This window comes from Momordica charantia, assembly GCF_013281855.1.
Source record: "Momordica charantia cultivar OHB3-1 chromosome 3 unlocalized genomic scaffold, Mcharantia_2.0 BLBB01000003.1, whole genome shotgun sequence".
NCBI classification, from domain to species: domain Eukaryota; kingdom Viridiplantae; phylum Streptophyta; class Magnoliopsida; order Cucurbitales; family Cucurbitaceae; genus Momordica; species Momordica charantia.
In genome coordinates this window covers 23,878,828-23,891,007 of record NW_028275161.1, presented here as the reverse complement: position 1 = coordinate 23,891,007, position 12,180 = coordinate 23,878,828, and the positions used below count along the sequence as shown (strand labels likewise).

Sequence of the window (12,180 nt, the reverse complement as noted above, 5' to 3'; positions counted from 1 at the left end):
TAAACCCTCATGCATCCTTCTTATCTCTCCTCTCTCGCTTTCTGTTTAGATTAATTAGCAAGGAACCTACCCACCAACGCCTACCTATATATTTATATATAATATATTATACATATCAAAATTAAAAGAATCAAAACACATGAAGAGAAGAGGAGAGAGATCATAGAAAGGGAAGGGACGACGGTTTAAATCAGTAATATAATATTGATTAATTAGATATGGAAGCATAGCATATATATTAACTAATTAAGAAATGGAGTAGGAAAAGGAAAAGGGTGTGGGGAGTTTGTAGTTTATAATAAAACATGATTACATTCGGGATCAGTACAAGAGAGGGTTGGGAAAGATGATTACAGACGACATTCTCTTTAATTTTCTCTTCTGGACAGAATCCCTCTCCCATCATCTCCCCCATTTCTCTCTTCATTAATTAATTCATAATAATACATTTATATATTTTATTACTTCCCTTCCTTTCTCCTCCATTTAATTAATTAAATTTCACTTCCGCACTCATTAGACACGTGTTAACCTGAGCATACTTCAACTTAGTTGATGAGGAATACATCTTCGATATTAAAATTTAAATCATAGCATGTACGACAATAAGCGGTAAGTGGATTTAGTCTTTGCCCAATCTTCTCGCTTTCTTCTTTGGCCGAAGTTGAAGTGTTCAATATTGGCCTACCACCTTGATTTCAATATGTGAGAAAAGGTTAACGATAACAAGTTCCTTCCTCGGCTAGAGAGCCTCAAGGACAAGATCAGGGGTAGCCTCCTTCTTTACCAAGGTCGACGTTTCGCTCGCTTGCTAGTCTGGCCTTCTTTCTTTGTTGTGCCAACCTAAAAAGAGGGGGGCTACAAAACTTTGACTTGAAATGCCCCCTATCACAACAAGGCCTTTGGACTCAAGAAGAAGAGGATGAGGAACGAGAACAAAACGAAATGAGTTGTTTCTAGCTCGAACCTTTGACTCTATTTGAACATAAAAAAATAAGAAGTACCATATTCTATTGATGGAGAAGTGAATGATCCGACAGATCTCTTGAGGACAAGAACTCAATGCTGATCTAAAACGTCGAAGGGGTGCTCCATAACAAAATCGGAGGCTGCATTTAAGCTAACATCGACTGGATCATCGGCCTTGGTGATGGCTCCCTTCACTAACAAAAAAATCATGGTTGAAATCTCCCCCCACATATTAAGACATGCATAATGCACTTAGGATAGGACCTCGTTTTAATTAATGTCCACTGCCACTAGTAATTGTACACGACTAACCTTAGCTTCTATATATTTTTTTGATCAATTAATTCATCTCATAATGCATAATGCCCAGTTTAAGTTTTGAATTGTACATAGTAGCTAGAGAAAGAAATTGGAATTTGTTAAATTTAATTGAAGTCAGTCCAAGTTTTAATGGCCCCGGCCGGCCGCTAACCATCCATTAGGTCAATAAAATAAAAATGTGTAATGGTTGAGAAACAAATAAAGTTTAGTTTGTTACAAAATGAAAAAGGGATGAAAACAAATTAATGAAATAGTTTTTTGGATAACGAAGAAAGGGGGAAGCTCATATTATATATATAAAAATATATATGAGACTGACTTGTAACTTGTAAGTGTACGTATATATAGGTAGCTTTAGCCAGGGACAATAGATTATTAAACGGTCCAGATTTGACGTTTTAATTAATTTATTATGTCCTCTCTGACTGTGTGTGTGTGGGAGAGAGAGATTGTGTACTATAAAATACAAATGAGAGAGAGAGAGTATGACATTAACATACAAGGTTGGGGGATGGGAGGGTATGAATGTTGGGTGAATAATGGTCTGCACCCGCGGATGCCTCTCGTTTTGTTTCGCACTATTCCATTTCTCTCTCTATATATATATGATCTTAATCTTAATCTTAAATTCTTAATCCAGCAGACCACACGTGACTCTCCACTCACACGTGCCTATCTTTAGCTGTGGGGCACGTCTGTTTGGCAGAGTGGTGGGCCGTGAGTTGTCACAATCATGGGCTTCCACACTTCCTTAGTGGGTTGGGCCGAACCTTCTCTCCCTCGCCTAATTACCTCCTTGTCTCCTTCCCCCCATCTTTCATTGCCTTCTCTTCGTCTACTTTCTTACTCTCTATTATCTTTTGTTTATTATATATGTTTGTTATCTTTTACTATATTATTCCAACCACTATTTTATCCTCTTTCTATTTTTTTTTTCTCCTTGCACTTTTTCTATTTTCAATCATAGCATATCTATACGTACATATGTAATTACACATATACGCATGTGTGTGGCTAAATTCCAATAATATTAATGTCACCAACAAGAGAAAAATATATAACCCCGCCCCGAAGGTTATTAAATTATTAGTGAATGAAAAAGACCTTTAGATGGATAATTTGGTTGAGAAAGGAATGAATTATGAATATTGAGGAGGTGGAGGGGACAATGGTACGTGGGTGCTCATCCCATGTTTGCTTTTTCATGTCCTCTTTCCTTTGGGGCTATACTCATCTCATAATCCCTTACATTTGTTTCCATATGTTTTTCCAGCTTTCACTCCAATCCCCTTTCTTAACTAAATTTAATTCATATTTTTTTCCAATCATACTAACCATACAAATATATAATGCGTATCTAATACTTTCATCTTTCCTTTACATGCACACACACTTCGCCGGCCCCCTCATACTAGTTTCATTATCAAATATATTTAATTTCATCCAATTTCCAACAGCATTCAAATTACTCACCGGATTTAGCTTTTACCCAATTCTTATCCATTAATCTATAGTTAATCATCGATCCATTGGAATTGGGACATAAAATTAAATATCACCTCAATTATTATAGAGCCTGAATGAAATTCATTTTAAAAGAAAAAAAAAATCTCTATCAGCATAACCATATAGGACAATAACTCACAGCCGCTATCCAATGGGCCACAGAGGTCCCTACGGGATAACATTTTATTTTATGTGAAAAGAAATCATGAGAAGAAAGAAGCAACGAAAGATTCTTTTAATTTAGTAGCCACGGAATTATTGTATTTTAATATTATGAATGAATGAATATTTTGATGGGGCATAGGAAGATTTAATGAAATTAAAACAACTCTTTCTCAAAAAAAAAAAAAAAAAGGGAACTAAACAACACCAGACATTTAATTAATGAATGATGGAATATATAATATCTGTATTAAGGAAGAAAAGCATATCAAAATGATATTAGAAATGGGTGGATGTGCGTAATGATACATATGTCTGCTGTAGTGTCAACAAGAGAAGGGGTTGACCACTTAGATAAATCAGCGCAGGGCAGGGCAGCTGGTCAGGATTCATAAATTCGTTTGCATTATGGGAACAAAATATCAAGAAATTAATTAAGTGCAAATTATTGCATTAAGCCACTGGTGGAGTGGAGAATCTATCTACCAAACCAAACTTCAGTCACAAGGCTACTCTTTTCACCATTTCCACTTTTTGTTTTCCTTGTCAATATATTCTTTTAGCTCAAAACAAGATAAAACCCTAATAGAATTGACTAACATCCATGTGTATTTACTAAATACAATATATATAAGTTAATATAAATGAATTATCAAAAAGGTAAGTAATTAAAAGTTGACAGGCCGCCACAAACAACCTTCCCTTTATCTATATGTGAAATAAGCAAAAAATAATAGAAAAACTTTTTGTCTTGAATGTTTGAAAAGTGAAATTAAAGATTTAGAATAGATTTAAGGTTGAATATTCACAATCTACCTCTCCTTAACACAAATTTGACTCTAAATATTGGTGTGTTCAGGGTGGTTTATTGATAGCTATTGTTTCTTGAAATCAGAATTCTCCTACAAAATAACAAATTAGATATCCGCGAAATTAGAGTAAGTAGTGATATGAAGCTAGAAATGATTGGTATTAATTCCTAATTAAATGATAATTAGAAGGAAAAGAAAAGAAGGATTGAAGGAAAGTAGAGATGGTTTGGAATTAAACAAGAATTGAGGGTGAGAGGTAGCTATATATGGAAACATCAAATCATGAGAGACATGACACAGGATAAAGAAAATTAGAAAAAGAAGTTGATATATAAGTTGTCTTGTCTGGTTGGGGCCATATAGTGAAGTGGGTTTGAATAATTAATAATAGAAAATGGGAAGTAGCGGTATAGTAAGCTTTTGGAAGGTAGTGGGCGATTGATGTAGAAAGAGCTAAATAGATATGATTAAAAAATCAGTTGGGGAATATGCATGGGCTGAGCTAGCATTGGGTAATGTACAAAATTTAGAGTGATAGATGGACACTCATGTCATGGATGCGATAGCTTCATCAATTATATATATTCGCGCGTATGTAACTGCATATATAAGAAATATAGCACTAGAGAGAGAGAGAGAGAAATTGGAACGAGTGTGAATTGAGAGAAGAGACCAAGAAGTTGATGTATAATATGTTGAAAAACGTCAAAGAGCAAATTAAGTGGGAATTTTGGAAGAGACAAATACATATTGGTTGATGATTTTGGTATATTAAGGACAGGGATGAGGATGGAAGGTGTGGGATGTCGGGTTTGGGCTTGTAGTTGTTGTCTCCTGCATCATATGATTATTGAAATGTTTGTGCAACTGTGTCTCCATGTTTTCATGTTTCAATCTCCCCTCCTATTCCCTTACCCCAAACCAATATTCTACCCATTTTCCTCTTAATTCACTCTTTTCGAGATAGCTGTGGGTATACCGTTGTCTTGACAATTAAGAACTAAGGATTCTCAGTAGCTTTTTTTTTTTTTTTTTCCATTTCTCTCTTCCTAGAATGAGTGTGTGTTGATAATGGGTGCTTCCTATTTTTTAGTTTTCATTTAGGAAAATATATATATATATATATATATAACAACCTATTTTGTAATTGAAATTTATTTATTGGAGCAATAGATATTTTACTTAGGGCAGCTTTGTTTAATATATATGTGTTATATAGAAATATACATACATATATATGAGAATGTGTGTCAGTTATATACTAATTAATACGGAAAGTGAAAGTGAGTGTATATATTGATTGCAATTGCGACATTATATGGTTCAGCTTGTCGTAAGGTGTGTAAGTTGTAATATTATATATGTCTTGTTTCGTTTTGTTTTGTATTGTAGAGTGGATGTGTGATAATAATAATTAAGAAAGTAGAGATGAGATATGTAGGAAGTAATAATTAATAAAGAAAAAAGGGATAAAATAGAGGAGGGATGGGATGGAAAGTTTTGGTATGCAGCCAGCGGGCATGTCTTCTTTTCATCTGCTAGCTTTCTTCTTCTCTTTATCTTTTTGGTTGTAAATGTGTACCCTTTTCTTGGAAGATGACCTTTTAGTCTCCATGTGCCTCTCTATCGCCTTCAATCCATGCCTCTCACTTCTCACTTCTCACTTGTGTGTTGTGGGTCACCTCACACATGCAAGACAAAACACACCCCAATTTTCAATCTCTCTCTCTTCAAACTTCCACGTGTCCCCGGCTGATGGCGATAGCATGGACCTTCCATGCAACCGAGTGAGTGCCCAAAAGCAGCATTCCAACAAAAGTAAAAAGAAACAAAAAGTGATGCACAAAAGAAAAAAGAAGGTTAATAAGTAGCGAGTGGCAGTGGCTGTTTGTGGCAGTGGCAGTGGCAGTGCTAAACAAAAACATGTCACGTAGTACGTTACGTTGGATGGGAAGAATATAATAAAGATATATAGGCCAGAGAGCCGAGAGGAGTGGCTAATGGCCGGGTGATGGGTAATGGGTAATGGCTTAGATCTATGTGATCTACACAGGAGACTGATTCCTTTAGTTTGGCATAGTATAGTATAGCTGGGACGATACAGGCTACAGGAGATATCTGTACATACAACACACAACATTTTTCTTTTCTAATTGTTTGGAATCACAATGCTAGCTACGATATAATGTGGTGCTAATTATTTAGAGCAAAGAGAGAAAAGTTGGCCAACAAAGCCTAATCATGAACTGAACTGGGTTGCAGCTAGGGGCCCATGGCTTAGGCATCTCTCAGCTTTTATTTATGTTAAAAAGTTGAGAGATGAGTAGTGATGACTCAAGAAACAGACCATGTGAGTGGGGGAGACTCATCTTTAAATCCAAAAAGAGAATTTTCCCACTCAAACCTCTAAAGTCAAAGTATCAATTCACCCCCTCCCCCTTCCTTTTTCTAAAAGAAACCAACCCCCCAACCTACAATCATACACTACCGCTCTCTCCCTCTCTCCCTACAATATTAACACACTACCCTTCCCTAACTATTTTGATAATTACTCACTAACACTCACCCTATACAACATCTCAACATCTAAAAATTCAATCGTCATCAACATTAGCATCCACATCTACTCACTCTCTTTGAAATTTGAGATTCAAATCTCCACACCACACTCGTTGTACTAAATTGATATATAACTTAATCACCGCAAAGACAAATTATTAGAAATGGGTAATATAATCTCCCTCCTGATTATTAATATATAATTAAACAATATTTTTTATTTTCTTTCTCATGCATACCATCTATCGGTCATATAAAAGTGAGAGCCAACATTATAAATGATTTCTCATACTGGTACTGAAGAGATACAGCCGATGGAGTGAACATGAAAAGCAACAAATAGATTGGAGAGTTTGACACCATATGAGTATGGAGATAGTAAGCTTTAAACTTTTTAGTCAATGACTTAATTTGGCAGTTGAGGTAGAGAGTTGAGTTTTTGAACAAAATTGGGTAACAGATTGGAAATCAACTGGAAGGGGCCCCTGGCGCAGTGGGCTCCTTAGCTTGGGCTTCTGGATCTTGGGTGGTGGTCTCAAGGGGTTTGATCCGATTGAATGGAGAGAGAAGGAGGAGAGTGGCCATGGAGAGGAATGCAAGGAAGAGAATGGCAGTGGCAATATTTGCCTTGTCAAAGAAATCATCTATCAAGGACTCCTGCTGATCCACTGCTGGAATGAAGAGCTCGTAGTCGCCAACAGCATTCTTAATATTTTCATCCACTAATCTTTTAAGCTCCGCGGTGACCGCAAAGCCAGCCCCAGCCGCGGAGGCCAACACCCAGGCTAACACCTGCATTGCCCATTAAAAATTAGTTCCGAATTAGAATTTAATTGAATTGTGAAGTGAAGCGATTTTCACCAACCTGGTCTGCGTAGTAATTGAATTGTGGGAGGCCATTCCAAAATGGTATGTTTTGAGTGAGCACATGGTAAAGGGAGAAACCCAGCTGTAATATTGTATGGGCCAACCCTATAATTGCAATGGACAACACGTACCTGCACCAACAGTATACCCACAGCACAATTGTATTGTAATTTGTAGGTAGTGAATTTACAAAGGGAGAAGATAATTGAAGATGGATGAGATGATGAGAAGAGCACAGATCAGAACCTGTATCCGTGAATATCATTGAAGGTTGCTTTATAGCCATCAATGAGGGCTAGTTTGTCAGTGGCAATTACGACTAAGGCGATGAGGAGACATATGAAGGTGAAGCTTCTAAGACCGATCACGATGAATGCTACCACCTTAGGATCCATCGATCTTCCACTTCACCTTCCTTCTTCCTATATTGCAACCTTTGCTTCTTTTATAACGCCAAAATTCCGCCTTGGTTACATCATTGGAACAAGGAGCCAGCCAACCCAGCTTTGTTCATGTCTCCGTACCTTCGAATCAATGTCTTTTAGTTTAGGCCAATGGACATTACCACAACAGCTGGCTTCCCTTTTTTCTTTTAATTACTCTTCTCCTCTTCCTTCATTTCAAATCTACACTTAGTATGGTAAATTTTATTTTAAATCCAAACCATACCATCCATGGCTTAAATAAAACAGTCACAATTTTATTTAAATTTAAATTACTCGATAACGTACGACCTTTGAGATTTTCTTTCTTTCATTCATACTTAATAATTAATATATAGTTTTATGTTATTTGAAAAAGTTGCCAACCAAACGAATTCAATCCATGGACGAGTTTTTGTCATAAAAGGGTGTTGGAACTTGAGAGCAAGTGAGAGGAAGAACAATAATGTATTGGACAAACTTCAGATTAAGACAAAAGTGTTGGTGTTGGGACTAATATAATGGTACAAACTGTTTCCCAAATTCGTGCCTGGCACGCTCATCCATCTGCCACCACGCTGCTCTGCTCTTAGAGCATAATATCTAATGAAATTGCTGTTCCCTTTTCAAGACATTTCACCAAAAAAAGACAAAAAAGAACTGCAGGTACCTTTTCTACATAGAAACCTATGAATATGAAAAGTTGAAGAAACATAACTGGTCTCTCAGTATTGAGCAATGAGTTCCAGGACTACTCGCACTTGATGGATCGATATATGTGGCGGACAAAAAGCAAAGCGGCTCGAAAGCCTACGCTTCCAAGCATCAGGAAGAAGCCATAGCAGACACAAGCCATGTAGCCAAAGAAAAATGATGTTTGCATAAACCCAGACATATCTGAGCGAGCGTAGTAGTAGTACAAACAATACGCATAGATAAATAAGCCAGTTGACCCACCGCAAAGAAAAGATCTGCAAAACAAGTTCAACAAATTAAGCATGGCTTTATATTCCAAGCTACAGGGCTTGAAATGCTAGACATATTAGGCAAATATAAAGGAACAGTTTAATAGTTCTATAATATATCAAAGAAATCCAAATACCTACATAAACTGCCAACGGATCGAATATTGCTAATATCAGCACATAAAGGCAATCTAAATATTCAAGGGTTCATGGATAAAATTTTAAATCTGACTCTATGACAAGGTCCTAGAGAAATGTGTTCAATAACAAAGAATCAGAAAGTAACACTCGTCACAAACAAAAAGTTTTGAGATCTGACAATAACTACCATGAAAATCTGATAGAAATGTTCAGCAGGCAGAAGAATGTTAATTTCCTCATAAAAATGCCTTTCTTGGAGGCTTAAGCAATCAATTTTTCAAAGTAAAAAGCTACGAAAAAGGTAATGCTCAAAACAGGGGAAAAGGAGGAGGGGGAGAAAACATGATGCTGTTTCTTTCTCAGGAACAACTCAATCATTCTAAACAACTATCAGGAACTTTCAGAACTTTTACCTTGTAAACAAATAAATTTCTCATGAATGCCAATGTTCAACTAGAAACCATTTCATAATTAGTGAGAACAGGCTTTACCCTTCCTCTATATCATCAGAAATTTGGATTAACAAATTTGGAGATAGAAAAGAAAGTTGAGCAAAAACGATATCCACCAAAAAGTTCTCCTAATAACTAGTATTACAAGGAAAAAGGATAAAAAGAAAACACAAAAGAGCATAACGGCAAAAGTTGTAAAACTACTACAGAATGCATAGACTAATCATTAGCTAACTACAAAGGAGTAGCAGTTGCATACCTCCACCACCATTCATGGTCCTCAGCAGCAAGTTGGAAGTATGTTAATGCCACAGTGATGAATGCAGTAACTATCAGGAGAATAATGAAGACAATAAACAAGATGCTGTATATGGTGTAAATCCTGTGGCCCCACACGCTGGCAAATATGTAGTATAACTCAATATATATGGCACTGAAAGGCAGAAATCCGGCCATTGCCATCTGAGGAATCGTCCCACGGTACCAGGGCAAAGGTGGAATCTCTCTAGGATATTTGGTGGTACGAACTGGAGCTTGAAATTCAGCCTTGCTGTTTTTACCAGCAATCCCACCCAACACCAGCAAAGGTGATGTTACAAGAGTCCATATGAGAACTATTACAACAATAGTACCAAAAGGAAGTGCAGCAGTTGCTGTATAGGCAATTGCTACGGTATTTAGAAAGCAAAATGTCAGAAACAAAGGCCCACAGAAAAGGCATCCCGTCAACAGTAGATTCCTAACCTATTGATGAGAAGTTGAGGACCTTGTTAGCACAAAATACTGAAGTAATTGAAAGAAAAATAATTTAAAGAGTACGTACCCAGTTTGTTCCCTCGAGCTGGCAATAAAACGAAGTTGCAGTGTAGCCCGCAATCCCAGATGTGAGAGCATAGATAACAACTAGTGCAGTAAATAATGCCCCTCGGTTGTATGGATAAAACACTCCAACAAGTGCAAGTATGAAAATGAACACCGTGCTGTAGAGATACATGTTTAGTGTAATTAATTTAAAAGATATTGGGGATAGAAGAACCAGAAGTTTTCTTTTCAAATATTTGCTTTGATGGTTGACAATATATATTATTACTTACAGTGTGAACAGTTGGGTACCAGAACCAAGACAGGCTGCGAAAAGAGACTTGTGTTTTGGGTACCTAAATACATCCCCATGTATGTATTTCCATCCAGTCTCTTCCTGGTCCTCAGCCGATTCCTCATCATGGGCATATCTATATCATAGACACGAAAGGGTAATTATAAGGGCAGTGGCTCCCTGAGAAGGCGCTAATTGAAATGACGGGCAAAACAGACACTTTAAAAAAAGTACTAAATCTTCTTACTTGACAAAATCGTTCTTAAGTACTCGCATAAGAATGGTCGCAAGAAATCCAGTAAGGAGGAGGACGGTTACACATGAGTTTATAATTGAGAACCAATGAATTTCTAAATGATGAGGCAGGGACGATGATTGTGAGTACTTGTCCATCCTATTCTCAAAAGGGGTATTTGTCTCCTTCCATTTGACAGTGTATAGAAATTCGACATCAACTTCCTTATCCTCTGTGAGATCCACAAGGGCATTGGGGTCTGTTCTAACATTTATTTCAATAACACGATCCTTGTTATAAAAGATATCAAAATGGATATGCTTGTATAGGTAATATTTGAAGTCACTTGGTTCTTTTCCTTCCTTGTCAACCTTCCCTATGAAACCCCAAATTGGCAAATCATCGTAATACATCTGAAAGTAGTAGTCCTTGTCTACTGCAGCACGGAACCTAGCAACATCTTCCTTTGAAAGTGTTTTCTTGCAAACAGCAACAGATTCCTTCTCTTGCAAGAAGTCAAGTTTGTATGGGGCACTAACTAAACGATCACCATTTAATACTTCACCGAGAGCCTCCTTTTTCTCCTTAACATGGTCTGCAATTTAGATTCATCTTATTGGTTTGCCATCTAACATATATATTTACAGAGCGAAAAATGTGTTTTATGTGTGTTTTGGGGAGCCCGGGGGAGGGGGAGGAGGGATACAAACCTGGCATGCAGAATGGGAGATCAAAGTAGCGGTAAGTTTCACTGCAGCCAAGAAAAAGAATTGTAACATGTGTTAGAGAAAATCTGGTTTAGCAAATTACTACACCTCCAAACGCGTGTGCAGCTACTCATATACTTTCCATAAGTTAGGGTCTAGAGTACAAATCTTACTTCTATGAACCCAAACTAAGTTAGCAAAAAAATGAAGCTAATCTTTTATCCTGAAAGATGGAAACTCGGATATACTAGCAATAAGGCATGCCACGAAACCAAATCAATGAGTTGTCACTTTGTTAAGGAATGAAACAGAATACTGAAGATGGGTATCGCAAGTGTCTTGAATATTCCTTGTGTATTTAACAGTAGGCGAAATTTTTCAAAAAAATTGCAGGAAGTTAGCTCTTAGATTTAGCAGATCAGAAGTGACATTTCGCAGTCAACGCATTGACTGCACAAATGAACTCAGATCTGGATTAAAATCACCAAATCTACAAGTAATTCAATCCAATGAGAGCTTGCGGCTACAAGTGTATGAACAAAAAAGCAGAGATAAAGTCCTAGATCTTTGAAGGAGAAGGAAGTAGGAGATTTGAGGTGAATTACCTCGGGTTATGAAATGGGCCAACTTTGTTGGCATAGAGAGGAACAGATTCTCCATCTTTATAGCGATGATCCGATCCATCAGATCTCACCCGAACAGATCCGCACAAGAGAACAAGTAAGGCGATGAAGAGCACCGCCCCAAATCTTCCCATTGTAAAGGAAGCAGAGAATGGTTAGAGACGAGCAGGGATTGGGATTGGGATTGAGAGAAGAGAGAGAAATGGGGGAAGAAGGGCTAAGAAGAAAAATGATGAGGCCTGAGAGGAGGGGCGTTGTTTTAAGGCCGGAAGTCGATTGGGAGTTGGGTTAGGGTGGGGGCTTGTTTGCTGGGCCTGCTCCCGACTCCTGACTCTTGAGCCAA

General features: G+C 37.3%; 2 protein-coding genes across 2 annotated transcripts; both read right to left on the bottom strand.

The window, feature by feature from the left end:
* Window positions 1–6,589: 6,589 nt before the first annotated feature.
* On the bottom strand, window positions 6,590–7,916 carry LOC111008706 (CASP-like protein 4D1). The gene is made up of 3 exons (XM_022281471.2): window positions 7,443–7,916; window positions 7,195–7,327; window positions 6,590–7,121 (listed from the first exon to the last, which is right to left on the bottom strand). The coding sequence occupies exons 1-3, from the start codon at window positions 7,589–7,591 to the stop codon at window positions 6,798–6,800; spliced, it is 606 nt and encodes a 201-aa protein (XP_022137163.1). The 5' UTR covers window positions 7,592–7,916; the 3' UTR covers window positions 6,590–6,797.
* A 151-nt stretch (window positions 7,917–8,067) lies between these two features.
* LOC111008705 (transmembrane 9 superfamily member 3) lies at window positions 8,068–12,180 on the bottom strand. The gene is made up of 7 exons (XM_022281470.2): window positions 11,820–12,180; window positions 11,218–11,258; window positions 10,520–11,102; window positions 10,271–10,408; window positions 10,000–10,156; window positions 9,436–9,920; window positions 8,068–8,589 (listed from the first exon to the last, which is right to left on the bottom strand). The coding sequence occupies exons 1-7, from the start codon at window positions 11,969–11,971 to the stop codon at window positions 8,370–8,372; spliced, it is 1,776 nt and encodes a 591-aa protein (XP_022137162.1). The 5' UTR covers window positions 11,972–12,180; the 3' UTR covers window positions 8,068–8,369.